Source organism: Aethalodelphis obliquidens, unplaced genomic scaffold (assembly GCF_003676395.1).
Source record: "Aethalodelphis obliquidens isolate GAN/ISIS:26980383/991018 unplaced genomic scaffold, ASM367639v1 scaffold40, whole genome shotgun sequence".
NCBI lineage: Eukaryota > Metazoa > Chordata > Mammalia > Artiodactyla > Delphinidae > Aethalodelphis > Aethalodelphis obliquidens.
Window position 1 is genome coordinate 8,295,399 of NW_020837984.1, and position 20,696 is coordinate 8,316,094.

At 34.5% G+C, this 20,696-nt stretch overlaps 1 protein-coding gene across 1 annotated transcript in view; it reads left to right on the forward strand.

Annotated features, from left to right (window-relative positions):
* Window positions 1–20,696, forward strand: part of EHBP1 (EH domain binding protein 1) — a 362,437-nt gene that overhangs the window by 167,681 nt on the left and 174,060 nt on the right. The window contains exons 7-9 of the mRNA XM_027131633.1: window positions 3,480–3,602; window positions 8,003–8,243; window positions 19,398–19,587. Of these exons, the coding sequence (XP_026987434.1) occupies window positions 3,480–3,602; window positions 8,003–8,243; window positions 19,398–19,587 (554 nt within the window). The remainder of the gene's footprint in view (window positions 1–3,479; window positions 3,603–8,002; window positions 8,244–19,397; window positions 19,588–20,696) is intronic.

Genomic DNA, 20,696 nt, shown 5'->3' on the forward strand with positions numbered 1-20,696 from the left:
CAAAAAGTATAATAGGTACTTGAGAAATGTTTCTTATATAGGTAAATGGTATTTCTTTGGAGATCGCTTCTTTTTATGGTTTGGATGGAGATTTATTTGCATACCAAATAAGAGGAGCATTACCTTTTCACTTTGTTAATATGAATGAAAGTTCTAGGAGCAGATATTCTAGGTGTTAAGTAAGGATTTATTTAAGCTATAAATAAATAGGGAAAGCTAGGATAGGAAGGACAACTTGTCATCAGTGAGAAGAATGGAAATAAGAAATTACTTTGGGTTAATTAATGAAGAAATGGTCATTAGTGGGTTTATTTGTTTATTTTTTTATCAGTGGTTTTAGGTATCACCAGAAGCATGGTGAGGGGAAGGAAATACTCTAAACACTCAGAAAAATTACAGTGTAAATAATTTAGTCATGTAATTCAGTCATCTTGATAGTATTTAAATAAATGCCCACATTGTACCTGAAAGTTTATAATGGAACAATAATAATGTTTTGAAAGTAAGAAACAAGTTTAATATTTCTTCAGTATTCCCTCTATTGCTCATTATATAAGGTGCTTAAATAAATTATTTCTAGGGGGCTTCCCTGGTGGCACAGTGGTTGAGAGTCCGCCTGCCGATGCAGGAGACTCGGGTTCGTGCCCCGGTCCGGGAAGATCCCACATGCCGCGGAGCGGCTGGGCCCGTGAGCCATGGCCGCTGAGCCTGCGCGTCCAGAGCCTGTTGCTCCGCAACGGGAGAGGCCACAACAGTGAGAGGCCCGCGTACTGCAAAAATAATAATAATAATAATAATTAAATAAATAAATAATTTCTACTCTCATTGAGGTTACATCTAAGAATATTAAATAACTAAAATGTGTAAAGAGAACTACAAATCTTTGAACATTATTTTAAAATATTTTAGCCTCATAATTACACATCTGGGAATACAGTGCAAATAAATGATACTAATATACATGATAAAATGTGAATATTAATACCTCAGGATGTTTATGAGAATTAACATATGCAGAGCCCTTTCCACTGCTTAATAAATGTTAACTGTTATTAATATTTCTTTTTTCATATTTTTGAAGTTAAAAATAAACCATCTGCAAATTTAAAAATATACAAAACTAGTAATGAATTTAAAAAATCAGTCATGCATTGGTAATCACATAGGATAGATTCTCTCCATTATACTTCCCTGAAAATTACAAAGTTACAGTGACTACTAGTCAGGAGTAAAAGATCTAATTCAAGAATAAACTCTGCCTACTGAGGAATTTGCTAGGTTAGTCTGAGTCAGAAGGGGATTTAAACTATTGGCAGGATAAAATGGAAGAAGATACTTTATAAAGGTTGACTAACTCTTATTATTCACATTCAGATTAAGAGTTCAGTTGGTATTGTGTTTACTCTTTATTTTCTATGATGTACTTTGACTATCTCAAGCATTTTTATTCATGCAAAATATATTTCTCATTCAGACAAGGGAAATGAATGTCAGTTTTTCATATGTATTTGGCTCAAAGATCTATACGACAATACACATTTCTGACCACCTAATATTCTAGTAGTCATTTATTGTCTGTTTCTGTATTAATTTCTATCTTTATCGATGGTAAATTCCATGAGGACAATACTATGTTTTTTTCATCCTTATGTTCCAAGCATGGTATTTGGCACAGGGTGATAAACAAGTATTTGTTCAACAACAAATGAATGGATGAAGGCAACCTTATTACAACTGTGTATTTTATTATTTGGTTCACATAAAATTTAGAATGTGTACTTAGATTTACAGTGTTAAAAAACAGCATTTTAATGCTGAATTCACAACTATTGTCTATTTCTAACCATTTTCTTTATTTCCCACTGAATGATCTGGATCTATTTGGTTTGTCCTAATGCCTAAGTTATTCCCAGGTTTTAAGTTTGGAAACGGCGAGGATTAACTAGAATACTCTAGTAGGTTCTTATTATTTTATTCCAAGCTAATTTTCACCCAGTAAATCATAATATCACATATTCGGAGTTGTCCACAATATGACTCATTTTTTAAAATTCTGTTTATGCACAAAATGAATTTTTATTTTAATGTTTTTCTACCTGTTCCTGTCTTTTTTATTCTCTTACTGGCTAAATTATAAGATATCCTAAAGCAAACACTCAAGAGTTCCCTTAAAAGAACAAATTCCCTAGAAAGCAGGAGTGGAAAATAGCTATTGCCTGCTTTTCTTATTTTGTGCTGATTTTTAAAATTCTAGAATATGAACAAGTGTTATTATGTTCATGTTTCATGTAGATATATTCTTAAAATTTATAGTTTAAATTTAGAATATTACAAAACAAATAGCACATATTTTCTATTGTATTAGATGATATTTCTTATTGTTTTTAATGCATGCATTTAAAGCCCTATTTTACAAATGCAGAATGTGAAAGCCAATGTCAACTTCTCAGGTTATTATCTTTGTTTTGTGTTTGTTAACATAGTTGTTATAGTACTAATATAAATTTTAATTTTTAAAATGTTTTCTATTTTAAAATATAAGTACAGCATAACCTTCAGTTAAATACATCTGTTATAGTTCATCAAAAATAACATCCTCTGAATGTATTCTCTTGATTAACCAAACATCCCCTCTCTTTGTCTTTTTGAGTAACAGCATGCTTCTGTGGCTCTTTAATTAAATGACCTTACCTTACATTTGTCTCGACTGGCTTCTGTTTACAGAAATTGTAAACCAATTGAATGCTCTGAGCAGCTTAGATGAAGATCAAGATGACTGCATAAAGCAAGCAAATATGCCTTCAGCTAAATCAGCCAGTTCCTCTGAAGGTCTAAGAGCTTTCTTCCTTTCTTTCTGCTTCTGATTGCTTGAATTTACTGTGACCTGCTACCTCTTGACTTCTGTCTGTACTTAGCTCTCAGTTTTGTCTTTGTGCTTTTCCTTTAATAAATTTTCTTTGGTAATTTGTAGTGCACCAACAGGCAACAACATAACAGAACTTATCATCTTTAGCAAAGCCTGTATCAGGATCCTTGATAGGCAGTGATTTTAAAACATCTTATAATAACTGGTCGTATAACATGACAGAATTTCTTTAGTTAGCTTATATATTGTAACAACATTGTTTTAGAAATTTGCTTATATTAAATCAATTTGAATTATTCATATTTAGAAGTGAAGGATGTTTTTTTCTCAAAATCTATGTTAGTACTTTTTTATTGGATCAAATTAGATTGAGCTAAAAGTTTCTCTAGTTCATTATCTGATATTTTCCAATTCATGTGTTTGTTTTCTTTTATTTGAATATGTTGGTATGCTACAAAATACTTGAATGGCATTCTGTCATTGGTAAAATGCTATATCTTATTATTTGCAGGTATTATTAGTATGAAATTTTACAATTTGAGATATTTCATGAATGAGTGATAATTATGCTTAACTGTAACCACAGTGAACTGACACGTATGTTTGTTTTCAGAGCTTATCAACAAACTTAACTTTTTGGATGAAGCAGAAAAGGACTTGGCCACTGTGAATTTAAATCCATTTGGTGATCCTGATGTAGCAGAATTAAATCCATTTGGAGATCCTGACTCAGAAGGTACCAAGTTTTTTTCTTTACTTTTAAAGTCTTTGTGTATTGTTAAGTTCTCTTGAACTGTAAAGGCAGGAAGAGATTTTGTTTTTAAAGACTTGTACATTTTGTTTATAATGACAATATTATTTGTTCAATACCAATTGCAGTTGATCAGCAATTCTGGGTAGCTTCCATTGAATTGTTTTTAAAGAAAAAGAGAAGCCTTACATAGACATTTACTTGGGGCTTATATTTTAATTCTTTTTGTTAGTTTGGTCAAATAGTAAAGCTCTAATGTTAGAGATAACAGTATTTTATCTAGCTGGCATGCAGTAAAGTCTCATTAGTTTGGCCTACCAAGTAAGGTCAGGTTGTGGGACATACCCATATTAAGGTGGTGGAGGTAGCCTTTTCTCTATATACAGCTTCTTGGCCCTCACACCTCAGTGTGATGAGCCCCTCCACTCCCAACTGCCTGTCTCTGGCTGAGAATTACTCTTAGTAACGAAAGTAAATTGTGCACGTGAATGTCACAGAACAGAAAGAAGATTGAGGACCACTCCTGTCATATATACAACATGTAAGAAATAAAACCATGTATTTTTTTTGTGAGTCATTTTTCTTATCAAGTAGTTTCAAACTATTAAAGCTTAGAAAAGAGCTGTTGAAGAAGACCTCTGTTTAATTAAACTCTGTTTGCTCAAAGTAAATGCAAGAATGATTAACCCCTGTTTACATCTTTTAGACTGCTCTTATGAAATCTTCATGAGCTTTAAAGAATTTTGCTACTGCCTGTCATGGTGAAAAGTGAGGTTTCAACTTAAGGATTCACTCTATTTGTGCAATATCATTTCATAATCCACTTCTGAAAGTAATGGAAGGAGAAGAACTTCCATTACTTTCTCCCTTCTTACCAAATTCTAAATTATTAAGTTTACATTAATGAGATTTTATTTTGTTTGTGATCTACATTTTATTTTTTTTTAATTATTTTATTTATTTATTTTTGGCTGCATTGGGTCTTCGTTGCTGTGCGTGGGCTTTCTCTAGTTGCAGCGAGCAGGGGTTACTCTTTGTTGCAGTGCATGGGCTTCTCATTTCGGTGGCTTCTCTTGTTGCGGAGCATGGGCTATAGGCGCGCGGGCTGAGTAGTTGTGGTGCACAGGCTCAGTAGTTGTGGTGCGTGGGCTTAGTTGCTCTGCAGCATGTGGGATCTTCCTGGACCAGGGGTCGAACCCATGTCCCCTGCATTGGCAGGCAGATTCTTAACCACTGCTCCACCAGGGAAGCCCGGTGACTTATTTTATTTTAACATATTTTAAATCTTAACAGTTACAGTACATTTTAGAAGTAATCTGGTTCAGCTGCCTCTTTTCATAGATTAAGGAGCTGAGGCCCAGAGGAATTAAGTGATTTGAAGAAGAACTTTAGGTAAATGGAGGTGGAGTTGGAGCTAAGGTTGCTAATCAAGTGTCTTCTTTTGACCACAAAGCTTCTCAATTGCATACTAAATACATCTGAGTACACTGAGTTAAAAAAAAATTACCAAAATATTTTGAGATATGAGTATTTGAGCTTTTCATTTCAAAATCAAATTAGTAATTTTTAAAAATATATGTGTATCTTTTCTGAGGTATAGAAAGGAGTAGCAGATAACATAAATATTGTATTTCTATTTTGGAGAGGTTAAGCAAGGTTAGGCAACCTGATTGAGAAACTTTAATCATGCCTATAGAGCTAAGAAAAAACTTGACAACCAGTATTCTCTTTAAATATATAGTTCTTGGAGACTTTAGAATAAGTATTTTCTATTAGAAGAACACTCATTTTTCTAGAAATAATTTATTAATTTTTATTGATTAAAAACATGCATCCTCAAGTAACAAAAGTAGTTAAGAAAGAAAAAAATGTGTTACAGTTGTTTAGATGGTTTTTGTTTTTGTTTGCTTTTACAATTTCAGTTCTCCTCTTAGTTAGATTCATGACATTCTGTGCTTCAGTGACCCGTTTAGAAAGTTACTAAATGTATTTGTTAGCTTTTATATGAAATAGTCTCATCTTAAACTCTCCTTTGTTGCTATTCTGTCATCTTCAAATCTTGCTCTATAGTTTGAATACTTTCTTGCTTTTGGTTTTGTAACTGATGAAATTGCTTGGATCAATTTTTGTAATCCTCTACCTGAAAGTAAAAATAAAAATCTTATTTCCATTGACAGGTTTTATCAATTTCTTAAGCATTTGAGACTTGGTATTTGTTAATAAAAAAATTGAATAGGTAAAAACTCTGTAGTCTCTTCTCCTACAGAGAAAAGATAATGCTTCATTTAGATTATTATAAAGATTATAGTGGTGTTTAAGTGTTATCCTGGTCTGACAAAAGATACAGTTACTGAGTCTCTTCTCTAGCATAGGCTGTATTTAAATTCATTTCAGTGTTGATTTATTATGATGTTATGAATTCTCTTTCATACTTTATAATTGCGTCACCATGGTGTACAGAATTTCAATTCAGAGTTATTTTGTTTTATTTATTTTTTCAATATAAAGACAACATAAGTTTTCTGGGCTAATGTCTAAAGTATAAGTAAAAGTAGTTTGATTCTAAAATATAAAAATCATAAATATATGTCACTCAAGAGATTTTTCTAATAATTGGATTAAACTGTTTGAAATGTCACTTATAAAACAGTTATTTTTCTTGAAGATTTTAAAACTGATTTTCTGCCTTCTTCTCCTAGAGTATTTTGTTAGAGTTGCTTGGCATAATTAAAATTACTTTTGAACTGTTCTGTGATTATTGGCTTTTTGAAACTTTTTTCCAATTTGGTTACATACTTATATTAGTAAAATACAAATTTTAAACAGTTTTATTATACATTCCAGTTTTTTGTTGTTGTTGTTGGTTTTTTTTTGGCCTCTCCACATGGCTTAGGGATCTTAGTTCCCTGACTAGGGATTGAACCCGGGCCCACAGCAGTGAAAGCACAGAGTCCTAACCACTGGACCACCATGGAACTCTGCCTTGTTTTTGTTTCAAAATATTAATAAACATAAAAGTAAAAGAAAAAGGCTGGCACTAAGCACTCCATAAGTATTGTCGGAGGACATGACACTGTTGTAGTGCTTTTTGTGCTGTAAAGTCAGAGTTTTATTTTTAAGAGTTCCTTTGTTTTCAAATTGAAATTTGAAATTTCAATTAGAATTTAGTGGAACACATCTGTCTGCTTCTCAGTATGATTTTAATGTGGCTCTTTCAACTTCAGAATTCTTGTTATTCCTTTACGTTATTAAATAAGGTATTGATTGGGTATGAATTATGTTGAAAAGCCCATTAAAAGCGCTAAAGATTTAAGGACTTGTAGTGTACAGAAACCTGCTCTTTGAAGACTTTACAAAAGCAAATTCAGTGTAAATGGTGTATTTTTTATATATCCAGAATGAATTTTCAGATTCCTAAGTGGTCTCTGCTTGTGTAACTACCAAAGACTATTCCAAAATTTAATCCATTTTATGTTCTTTTAAAAACAGAAATTTAAATATCAGTTTGAGACGTCAAGCTAGTATAGTGAAATAAATTAAGCAATAATAGGATATTGTACCTCTAAGAAGGTTAAAATTTCCAAAATTGTTATACCATAATGCCAACATTAATAGAGATTCCAAGGGCATTAACAATTCAAAGATGCTATTTTGAAGAGCACTATTCCTGGAGAAGTAGACAAAGATCTTAGATATCACATCTTCTGGACTTAGCCCCTCTAAAACTTTTTTTTTTGACAATTTTATGTTTGGGTTTTTTTTTTAAACATCTTTATTGGAGTATAATTACTTTACAATGGTATGTTAGTTTCTGCTTTATAACAAAGTGGATCAGCTATACATATACATATATCCTCATATCTCCTCCCTCTTGCATCTCCCTCCCACCCTCCCTATCCCACCCCTCTAGGTGGTCACAAAGCACCGAGCTGATCTCCCTGTGCTATGCAGCTGCTTCCCACTAGCTATCTATTTTACATTTGGTAGTATGTATAAGTCCATGCCACTCTCTCACTTCATCCCAGCTTACCCTTCCCCCTCCCTGTGTCCTCAAGTCCATTCTCTGTGTCTGCATCTTTATTTCTGTCCTGTCCTAGGTTCTTCAGAACCTTATTTTTTTTTTTTTTTTAGATTCCATATATATGTGTTAGCATATAGTATTTGTTTTTCTCTCTCTGACTTACTTCACTCTGTATGACAGATTCTAGGTCCATCCACCTCACTACAAATAACTCAATTTCATAAAATGTGTTATTGATCTGCACTCTTTCAACCCCATAGAGTTTATTAATTCAAGATTGAGTATTTTTGAGAACACTAAATGTATAAGAAAATATCAGATAGTATTAATTTGATTTAATTCATCTTTTGCTATTGTTTTATAGAACAAATCACTGAAACAGTTTCATCTAAAAAACCAGAAGAATCCTTTTATAATAACAGCTATAATCCCTTTAAAGAGGTACAGACTCCACAGTATTTGAACCCATTTGATGAGCCAGAAGCCTTTGTAACTATAAAGGATTCTCCTCCCCAGTCTACAAAAAGAAAAAATATAAGACCGGTGGACATGAGCAAGTATCTCTATGCTGATAGTTCTAAAGCTGAAGAAGAGGAGTTGGATGAGTAAGTACACTTCATTTTGCTCTCATCATATTTTAACTAAAGAGATCTTTCTGTAATATACCTTTAGATGGGTAAAAAGAGGTCTGTCCCTATGTTAATATATAGTTTACATGTTAGTATCTATCTCATCCCCCATCCAAATTTTTACAGTCTTGACCCTCACTCTCCCACCCTCTTCCGTATGATTACGTGTGCACCCTAAACTAACAAATGAAGGAAACACGTTCCTGGAATCTCTGGTTAGAATTCCAGTTGTGTCTTCCCACAGCAACCATGTTATAAATGGTACTTAGGTGTTTTTAATCGATTACTGAAGGCATTACACTTCAGTTATGTTATGGGTCTATTGTGGGAACCAAATAATCGTTTATGATATTGATTTGATGAGAAGATTTATTCAAATGCCAAACAATGAGATCATGACATTTATAAATTAGGAATTATCTGCATTTGAGCATTTGAGTCATTATTCTTACCCAAATGAGAGGTTTATTGACCACAAGCTTAGTATATTAATAGTCAGTGTGATTAGGGTTTCTGTTTTACTCAAATCTAGATTGGGGATAGGAGGAAGGTATGTTCACATTGTATTCTGGAGTTGCACATTGCAACCCATGTAGCCGCAGACTGTGGCCCTAAGTATGTTTAAAAAGCAACAGTAAAACTTCCAGCCATGCTGGAGTAGCATAGACTAGATACAGCTTTTGTCTTACACAAGTAAAACACCGAATAAAATGTATGAAACAACAGTTTTCAAACATTGGACACAAATAGCACAGGATCCCTGAGAGAAAAGAAACGAAGAATGTGAGCCCTACATTTGTCCAAGCTTTATTTATGGGAGAGAATTTCCAACCACAATTCAGGGAGAGAGAACCCAAACACCCCAGAATCTCCCTGCATTGAGGAGGCAGACTTTGGACTTTGGAGGTACTGAGTGGCTAGAATTTGTGAGCAGAGTCTCAGAGAGGAACAGCCTACTCATAAAGAGTTTCAGAGTTCTGTAGAAAGTTTCTCTTGAGTCTTTAGCTGAGTACTGATCAGAGTACGCATATGAGGAAGTTATTGAGGACAAACAATTAGACAGAACAATCCCTGGAGTTCACCCAGGATTAAGAATAGTTTGGGTTTCCACCAGCCAGAGAGGAAAGACTTCCTAACACATGGGACATCAAGTTGAGTCCTCAGAAGGGTATTGTGCCAGTAGTGGGGGAACAGCCCGAGACTAAAGGCTGTTCTGGGCCTTCCCAGCAAAGATTAAAAGCAGAGCTCAAAAGAACCAAAATGGTTGCACGTAACTATCCCACACAAAGCCCCAAAATATTAAAAGGAATACCAAAAAATTAAGCATCCAAAACATAAAATTCACAATATCTGACAGCCAATCAGAAATTTATCAGGCATGTAAAGAAGCAGGAAGATCTGACTAATAATGAGGAGGAAACTCAGTCCTTAGATAGGAATGCAGAAATGGTACAGATGATGGAATTAATAGACAAGTGTGGTAATTTAACTATTATATAAATATACTCCAGATATTTAAGAAAGTCGAAGAAAGCATGAGCATGCAAGACAAAAAAAAAGTCCAAATTCAGTTTATAAAGATGAAATACACAGAATCTGATGAAAAATACACTGGATGGGATTAACGTTAGATACTGCAGAAGGAAGTATTAGTGACCCTAAAGACTTTGCAATAGAAACTCCAGATTAAAACATAAAGCCGGGGGTGGGGGCTTCCCTGGTGATGCAGTGGTTGGGAATCTGCCTGCCAATGCAGGGGACACGGGTTTGAGCCCTGGTCTGGAAAGATCCCACGTGCCTCAGTGCAACTGAGCCCGTGTGCCACAGCTACTGAGCCTGCGCTCTAGAGCCCTCAAGCCACAACTACTGAGCCCACACGCCTAGAGCCATGCTCGCAACAGGAGAAGCCACCGCAATGAGAAGGCCACGCACCGCAACAAAGGATAGCCCCCGCTCGCTGCAACTAAAAGAAAGCCTGTGCGCAGCAACAAGGACCCAACACAGCCAAAAATAAATAAATAAATTTATTTTTAAAAAAAAGACATAAAGGGGAAAAAAATGAACAGAGGATCAGTGGGACAACTTCAAGCAATCTAAAGTAAGTGTAACTGGAATTCCAAAAGGAGAGGAAAGAAGATGACGGAACAGAAAAAATATTTGAGGAAATAATGGCTAAAAGTTTTAGCAATTAACAAAATATATAAACCTACAGGTCTAAGAAGCTGAATGAACCCCGAAATGAACCACAAGAATGATGAAGAAAACTACTGCCAGGCTTCTCAACAAAAACAATTCAAGTCAGAAGATAGTGGGGTGGTATATAAGTACTGAAAGAAAAAAACATGCCAACACAAATTTTTATTTCCAGCCAAAAAAAAAAAAAGTCTAAGTAATGGACATTTCCAAACATGCACGAACTGAGATAATTCATAATTATCAGACTTGCTTTGCAAAAAATATTACAAAGAAGTCCTTCAGGCAGGAGAAAAATGACACTACTTGGAAATTTGGATCTGCACAAAGGAATGAAGAGCACAGGAAATGGCAAATAAATAGTATATATAAAATACATGTCTTATTTTTAAAAATCTCTTTAAAAGATAATTGACTTTAAAGTTTATATAATAATATATTCTGGGTTTGGGAACGGGTAGAAGTAAAACATATGACAGTAGTCATACAAAGGCTGAGCGTGGGGAAATTGAAAAATACTATTTTAAACTTCTTATACATGTTATTTGAGGATATACAATATTATCTTTTTTTCACAGATGATATAATTATTTATGTAGAAAATCATAAGGAATCTCTAAAAAGTCTACTAGAACTAAAAAGTAAATTTAGCAAGGTTACAGGATACAAGATCAGTATACAAATTCAGATGTATTTCTCAATGGTAACAATTAACTATCAGAAATAGAAAACTCTAAAATACCATATACAAAAGCATCCAAAAAACAAACAGACCAAAACTCAAGCATAAATTTGAACAAAGATGTGCAATGCAATACCTGTATGCTGAAAACAGCAAAAGGTCGCTGAAAGAAAACAATGGAAAGAAATATTACGGCCATGGATTCAAATTGATCTGTAGATTCAGTGCTATCCCAATCAAAATTCTGGAGTATTTTTTTGGTAATAATTGATAAAGCTAATTCTAAAATGTATATAGAAATACAATGGACCTAGAATAGCCAAAAACATTTTGAAACAAAGTTTCAAAACAAAGAACAAAGTTGGAGGACTTATGCTCTCCAGTTTCAAGACTCATTAACCAAGACATCATGGAATTGGCTTAAAGTAAACATATAGTTAAATGAAAGAGAATATGAAAATCTAGAAGTAGATCCACACATATATTGCTAATTGATTTTTGACAAAAGTAGCACAGGAAGTCAGGCAAGGATAATCTTTACAACAAATGGTGCCAGAACAACTAAAGGTCTATATCCCCCCACCCCTCCAGAAAAGAACTACAGTCCTTACCTCATAACAAATGCAAAAGTTAGCTAAAAATAGATCATACACCTAAAAGTGAAAACTAAAACCCTGGAACTTTTAGAAGGAAGCATAGGAGAAAAATCTTAGTGAACTTGGGGTAGGCAAAAATTTCTTGAACAGAATGCAAAAAACACAGAGTCAAAGGAAAAAAATTATAATTTGGACTTCTTCAAAATTAAACCTTTTTCTCTTTAAAAAACACTTATGAAAATGAAAAGGCATGCCACAGTTTGGCTAAAATTCTTTGCAAAACACCTATCTGGCAAGACTTCTTTCTTTTTTTTTTTTGCGGTACGCGGGCCTCTCACTGTTGTGGCCTCTCCCGTTATGAATCACAGGCTCCAGACGCACAGGCTCAGCGGCCATGGCTCACGGGCCCAGCCGCTCCGCGGCATAAACCTGCATCCCCTGCATTGGCAGGCGGACTCTCAACCACTGAGTCACCAGGGAAGCCCTCTGGCAAGACTTCTATCAAGAATATGTAAAGAACTCTTAACTCAATAATGACAAACTATCTTTTTTAAAGAGGGAAAAGATTTGAACAGACATTTCACAAAAGAAGATGTAAGAATGGCCATTGTGTACACAAAAAGGTGCCCAACATCTTAGTCATCAAGGAAATGCAAATTAAAACCATATAAGATATCACTACACACCAACTTGAATTGCTAAAATTTAAGACTTACTACACCAAATACTGTCAGGGACATGGAGCCACTGGTACTCTCAGAACTCTCAAAGTTCTAAATGGTGAACTATTTTAGAAAACAATTCGGCAGTTTCTTAAAATGTTAAACATATATACCTGTCGACCTAGCCGTTCTAATTCTAGGTATTTACCCAAGAGAAATCAAAGTGTATGTCCACAAAAAGATTCGTGCATGAATATTCTAACAGCTTTATTTATCATAATAGCAAGGTATGGGAATAACCCCAGTGTCCATCAATAGGAAAACAGATAAGCAAATTGTGGTATATACATACAGTGGAATACTACTCAGTAATAAAAAACAAACTATGGATACATATAACTGCATGGATCGATCTAAAACTTATTATGCTGAGTGAAAGAAGCCAGACCAAAAAAGAGCATATACTGTATGCTATTCTTTATCTAAAACTCTAGAAAATACAATCTGTTTCGAGAGAAGGCAGATGCATAGTTGCCTGAGATTGGAGGTGGAGGGAGATATGGATTAAAAGGGATACAAGGAAACTTTTGGAGAACTGGAAATGTTTGTAGTCTTGATCGTACTGATGGTTTCACACTTGTATACATATGTAGAAAACTCATCAAGTTATACTTTTTAAATATGTGCCATTTACTGTATTATATGTACATAAAGCTGTTAAAAAAAAAAAAAAGAAAGAAAACCACAGCAATGTTTAAGTTTATTAACAGAAATACTGTGTCACATGAGTGATTCCCAGCCTGGAATTCTTGGGCTTTTAGGTCTGTTTGTTGAAAATAATTGATGTGTAACAGGGGAGATCTACAGAATATTTAACATTTTTTAAAAGCTAAATAATAATTATATGTTTACTTGCAGTGAGGCTATATGGACCTTTGCTTTCCTTGGAAATACTGAATTTTATCATATTAACATTATTTAGATCTTGGGGAAAATAGTTATTTCTTTCAAAATATGGAATGTATGGGTTGAGAGGGGAATAATAAAAAAGGCTCCTTTGATGTATGAAAGTTGGGAACAGTTGCTTTGTGTGAAGGGAGAAATGTCCTCCCTCTCCTGTGCATTGGTCAACTCCCATTTTGAGCAGTATTTTACTTCTAGGTACTGCACTTTAAAAGGGGGATTGATGATTCAGAGCGTTAACAGTAGAGCAACAGAGTCATTAAAATGTCCAGAAACCACATCAAATGAGCAGTGATTGAGGGCATAGGTACTATTTGACTTAGAAAAGAGGTGGTTTAAGGGAACTATAATAACCAAGTTCAAATATTTGAAAGACTTGTTTGAAAGAATGAGGTAGTTGACTTGGTTTCTGCTGCTCTGGAACTGCATTTTTCAACCTTTCCTCATTTTACAACACATGGCTAATTACTCTCACATGTGCTACATGCTTCCATGGGCATGGCTAGGTTTTGATAAAACCTAAAAATGTTCTAACCTCCTGTAAGTATGGGAATTACATCATCATAATCATCTGATTCCAAACCCAGGTTGAGATCTCAATACTAATTAATAACTATACAGGGGTTGAAAAAGTTTGCTCTACTCTTGCTAAAGTTGTTATATTTGTTTTCTTTTTTTTTGAAATTTTTTTTTTTTTTTATACAGCAGGTTCTTATTAGTCATCCATTTTATACACATCAGTGTATACATGTCAATCCCAATCGCCCAATTCATCACACCACCACCACCACCCCCGCCACTTTCCCCCCTTGGAGCCCATACATCTGTTCTCTACATGTGTCTCAATTTCTGCCCTGCAAACCGGTTCATCTGTACCATTTTTCTAGGTTCCACATATATGCGTTAATATACGATATTTGTTTTTCTCTTTCTGACTTCACGCTGTATGACAGTCTGTAGATCCATCCACGTATATTTGTTTTCTTTGAAATAGCTAATGTGTGATCAAAATAAAATTTCTCATGGGTGGTGTAGGTGCTGAGTAATAGCCACACACCTAGAGTATTTGAATGTAAATGCAAACTTTAAATACAAGCATTCAGTCATTCCAAAATGCATGAATATTACACAACATACACACACCCTCCTCTCTCCTATTAACAAATTAAAGAGACATCCAGTGTTTGCTTAAACTTTTAAAATGCCTTAATAAAAACTAAAATCAGAATGACTAGGTGTTTCCTTTTGACCATTCTTTTTTCTACATGAAAGTCATAGCCTTTACAAAGTTTCCCATGAATAAAGAGCATTCTAAACTGCTCAATCATCTGAGGTTACCAGAGGTAGTCTATAAACACTCAGCTTTTTTGAAGGAACACATCCATAAATTCTAAAGATTGCTCATCAGCTAATGTCCAGGAAGAACTCTGTGTTACTTACTTGGTATTTCTCATCTTGTTCTCCAAAAGTTTGTAGGTCCAACTTAAGTAGCAGAAATCTCCCATAATTTGTTCTTAACTTCAGTAATAAACTTATGACCTTTCATCAAGTGAAAAGCCTATATGACTCATCTTCCATTACCAAACTCTTCCTGGATCCTCTAACATAAAACTCTCACAAATAAATAGTGCTGTGTTCTTTGATGTTCTAAAACAACCTTCAGAAACTCAGCATTATCCATCAGCCCCGAGGAGAAAGTGTACACCCTTCAGGGCTTTTAGCACGTGTCCTTTACACTTAGCAGCTGTATGGGTTGCTCAGTTTTCTCGTGTTTGGGGGTTAGTTCAGCCATTCTGGTTATGTAGCAAAAGTGAAAACTGATAGGGCAGTAATATTTTTCAAAACATTTATGAAGTGACTTTTGAGGTCCAGCGTGAAATCATTTCTAGTATGATTGTGTGTCAGTTTCCCAAGGGAAATTGTCGTTGAAGTTTATTCAGGGAAGCTACACACTCATTTTAATACATTTGAATTGTGTTTTCAAAGAAAAATAAGTTTTCAAGTTGAGAGGAAAAGAATACAGATTTTGTTCCACCCTTGCTTCACTATGTTTGTGAGTACTGTTTCTAATCAACTTCAATTTTTCTTTCTGTAATTCTTTTTCTTGGATTAATTATATTTTTAAACAATGAATAATGTCATTTAAAGTTATTCTGTCCAGTTTTCCACATAACATAATTGATGAGTTTTTAGTTCACAGTGAGTTAATGATATAACTAATTTATTACTCAAGTGTACAGTATAAGAATAAAAATAATTATTGTTTATTCAGAGTGATGTAAGAAGCCTTGAAACAGATTATTCAGATCATAGATGATAACAGAATGTGGAAGTTATGCTAATTCTTTAAATAACTTTTTTCTTACTGTTTAAATATTTTTTAATGTATTTATCAGAAATTATATAATTCTTCTCATTACAGAGAAGGGAGTACTGTTCATAATCACATATATGTACTATTCCTATTTACTCTTTTTAAATTGAGATATACGTCACATAACATAAAATGCCACACTGTGAAGTGTACACTTCAGTGGTTTTTAGTTTGTTCACTGTGTCGTGCAACCATTATCACTCTCTAATTTCAGAACATTTTTGTCACCCCAAAAAGAAATCCCATATATATTAGTAGTTAGTTCCAATTAATCCTTTTCCCCATCTCCTGAAAACTCCTAATTTACCTTCTCTCTATATGGATTTGACTGTTTTGGATATTTCATATACATGGAAGTATATCCAGTTCACTCTTAGAGAGTAGGAAATTAAGTTTTAGTTAGAAATCTCTGATCTAGATGGAGGATCATTTAAAGCCCTTGTAAGTAGAGGCTTCTTGTCCTTATTATGATCTAGTACCTAACCAGTGGTGCCTAGAACACTGTTGTCTCACAGGTGGCTTGCAGGCCTGCAGAGATACTGATTCCCCTAGTATTCTTGGCGGTCAGGCATGGTCTGGGGCAGCTGAAGTCCTTGGTACCTTCAATTTCCAGCAGTTTCCTATGTTCACTCTAGCATAGCATACAAATTTCATTTTTACTACATGTCATACTGTAAAATGGATTGAGAAACACAGCTCTAATTGTTTCAAGAAAATGTCCATTTTGTTATGTTTCTAGTATTTATTATGAGCCTCAGGAACCAACTTTGGAAATTAGTTTATCTGAACTTTTCTACTTGCATTTACCTTCAATATATAAAGAATACCAATATTCAGGTGGTTAGAGGGAGGCAGAGAGACATGAAGAAAAAGGACGGTATCTAGATATCTTTGTTATACATGCTAGATAAGTTTTATAAAAGTTTCATGCAACTTAGTATTGTAAATTCAATTATATAAAGCATACTGAAAAAATTGCCTGTATAAGGAATTCTGTCATTTTTTTCTCTGTTAAGCACAGATCCTTCTGTAATAGAAATATCTATCCTCTAACACTTCTAAGTTTTTTTTAAAAACTAACCATACTTATATGACAAATTAATAATGAATATTGTAGCAGCTACCGTCTTACAAACTACTGTGGAAATTTGTTATAGAGAGGTGTAACCAGGAATAATTTTTTAAAATATCACCCAGATAGTTCACATGATTCAATTAATTCATTTAGATTGTAGTGGGTTTGTTCAGTCCTGAAACATTTAACATCAGTTAAGCAAATAGTAAGTTTTGAGGGGGAGAGGGGAGATTTTTTTCTTTTCTAAGTTTTAGAGTTAAAAAAATTTTTTTTAGCCCGTTTCTTTATTTTTACTTCCCTTTGAACTACTCTTAGAGTTTGAAAAATAACTCTGCAAGGCCTGAGCAGAGGTGACAGAGATTCTGAGGCTATATCCCCAGCTCAATGGGAAGAAGTCACAAGACACTAACTGTTGAAATGAGTACAGAGTAAGAGTGACATCACAAGTATGGTATATTTCCCCTCTCTGGTCTAGATACACTTGGTCCCCTGAGTCTTGTGAGAGCTGACTGACTTTAGGCAGAGATATAGATACTTCGTTATTGGTTCTAAATGAATCTGGTACTGTTACAGTTAAAAGAACGTGCATAACTGAACACAGAAGGCTATCACCAGTACAGACTTTATATAACTAAGTGGAGTTCCCTTGGTATAATTAGTATGTTTGGGTGATCTGGTTCTTAGCTTTGCAGACTCAGAAATTCTCTTGTTACTATGCATAAAGATATTGAATTCTAGGGAACAGACTGGTGTTGGGAAAAAAAATGCAACAAACAAATAATAACCAGAATAAAAGTTTATTACTGTGTAACAGGAAGAATAATCATGATAAACACCAGATACGTGTGTTTACGGATAAGTAACGAGAAAAATATCTACTCATAAAGGGAGTTAACAAGGAAGATTTTCTGCCTGGGCTAGACTCAGGTAGAGAAAAAAGAAGACTTCCCTAAGAAGTTATAAGCATAGGCCTGCCTTCATGTGGATTTGACGCTATGCTGGCAGGATGATCTGGGAACCCCCAAGCCAAGAAAGTGAGAAACAAAGTGGCTCCTAAACTGCTTGGCAAATGCAAGCATGAAATACTCTGAACAGAGGGACTCCCAGCAACTACACAAGATTTCCTCAGATCAAGTCCTGAACTCACAATCTAGAATTACAAAATACACAAGGAAATAGTTTACTAAGAGAAAGAGTCAGGAGACAAAAGAAACACAAGGATTATAAATCCAAGGAATTCAAATGATAGATTTATCAGATAGAGACTATAAAGTAAATATGTGTAAATGATTAATGACTCAGATCTTTTGTACCTAAGGTATTATACACACAGCCATATGAAGAAATATGCTTATGAAATTAAAAATTCATGGAGAATTGAACATTAAATTAGACATAGATGAAAAGTGAAGAAGTTAACTGGATTATAGATGTGAAGGAATTATCCAGAATGTAGTACAGGAGAAATAAAAACTTGTAAAAATATGAAGGAGAGAGGTAATTCAACATATATTTAATATGATTTTCTAGAGAAGAGAATAGAGAAAATAAAGAAGAGGCTATCAAAGATATAATGGCTGATAATTTTTCAGAACTAGTGAAACACATGAATCTCCAGACACAGGAGATTCAAGGACTCTGGAACAGGATAAACTTAAAAGAAATACACACTTAGACATGTTCTAGTAAGATTGCTCAAAACCAGAAATAAAGAGATCTTAATCTTAGGCAGCAACCAGAGACAAAAGATGACTTACAAAAGAGCAATATTAAACCAACAGGGGGCTAATATTTCAAAGTGCTGAGATGAGTTAACTAACAACTAGAATAAACTACCCAGCTAAACTATCATTTAAGTTTGAGGCTGAAATGAAGGCATTTTCAATGCCTGGAAGAATTTGCTATTAAAGGAACCTCACTGGGGCTTCCCTGGTGGCGCAGTGGTTGAGTGGTTGAGAGTCTGCCTGCCGATTCAGGGGACGTGGGTTCGTGCCCCGGTCCAGGAAGATCCCACATGCCGCGGAGCGGCTAGGCCTGTGAGCCATGGCCGCTGAGCCTGCACGTCCGGAGCCTGTGCTCCTCAACGGGAGAGGCCACAATAGTGAGAGGCCCGCATACCGCCAAAAAAAGGAACCTCACTGAATGAACTTCTCAAAGATGGTCCCTAATGGGAAGGGAATTTAACACAGAGGAAGAGAAGAAATTCAAGAAAAAAAAAAGTTTGGTGAGGGAGCATAAAAAAAAAAATCAATGTTTTCTCATCTTATTTCCTCTTCTGTGGTGTGGAGAATATGTAGGATTTACTCTTATTACAAACATTTTCCCAAGGGTCTGTATATAGCAGAGCTGAGTATGACTTTGTATTTTAAAGATTTAAAAATACTTTTTAAAAGGGAAAGTTTTATTGTTAATGATTAACAAAAGATTGAGAGTGCCTATTTCCAGATTGTAAGTTATCGTTGGTTTGGGTTTTTCCTTATCATTTTCAGTATGTTCTAGTTTTATAAATGAAAATATTATGGTATTTTAATTGGGAGTAAACTACTTTTATAAAGACATTTAACAATAATTCTTCTTTCATTTAGATCAAATCCTTTTTATGAACCTAAACTAACTCCTCCTCCAAATAATTTGGTAAGTCCAGTTCAAGAACTGGAAACTGAAAGGAGAGTAAAAAGAAAAGTCCCGGCCCCACCAGCCATCTCACCAAAGACAGGAGGAGTAAATGAAAACACAGTTATGTCTGCAGGAAGAGATCTCTCCACTTCTCCTAAGGTAGGAGTTTAATCTTAGTAAAACATGTATTAGTGTTTGCTTGTTTTCCCCATGCAATTTAATTCAAATTAAGAAAAGTCATTATTAGCTATTTTTGATGATATAAAAGTAAAATATAAGTAAATCCATTATACTGCAACATTGTATATATGTTTGAGAGTCTATAAATTTATGGTACAGTATGGATTGGATAGTTTGGGTTAAGATTTGTTTTTAAAATGCTGTCTTGAAATCAGAGGAAGAAAGGCATTAGGATTGTAGCATTGGTGCTTTGAAGAAAGGATACTTAAATACATCTAGGCATGACAAACAGCTTACTCTAATACAGAGGAAGACGTAGAAATCATCTTTTGATAAACGTACTAGAAAGATTGAGGCTCAGTGCAGAGAAATACTTTGCCAAAGAATATCAGTATTGTCATTTTGGTTTATGTCAGATTACAGTTTTGGCCTTATTGTCATTCTTTTTTAGAAATATTAATGGATAATAACTTCATGGAAAGGTGAAGCACAGTGTTGAAACAAAGTCTAAAGCTTTTAAATGGTTTGACTGCAAATAGTATATCTTTCATGTGTAAGCTAGAGATGTTGGATTTAGCAAGTTTTTTTAGGTAAATAACTCATGACCATACTCATGAGTGTTTTGTTGTTGGTGTTGTCACCATATAACATTATTTAATTCTCACAGGTAGTTAGGGGGGAAGTGAGATGAACTTGACCTCAGAGGGATAAAGATCACGGGTTCCCCAGCCAGTAGACAAGATTGGAACTGGCATTTCCATTAATTATGTGCTATCTGGACCATATTCCACTTCAGGTGCCTGGGCTGCTGCTTTTCTCAAGGGCATCAAGTTTCAGTAGTTCCTCTTGGATTTTATAGTTCATTCTGTGGCTTCCATTAAATGCCAGAGTTCTGAAATAGTTTATTTATTTGCTTTTATTTTCGTTGTTTCAGAGGGAGAGTGAGTGAGTTCACTGAGGTCCTCACTCTGCCATTCTAGAAGTCAGTCTACAGGTGTGTTTTTATACCAGCTGTTTTTTAACTGTGTGAAACTTTAGGAGGAGCAATTAGGACTAAATTCTGTCTTGCTGTTGTCTAGGGAAAGTGG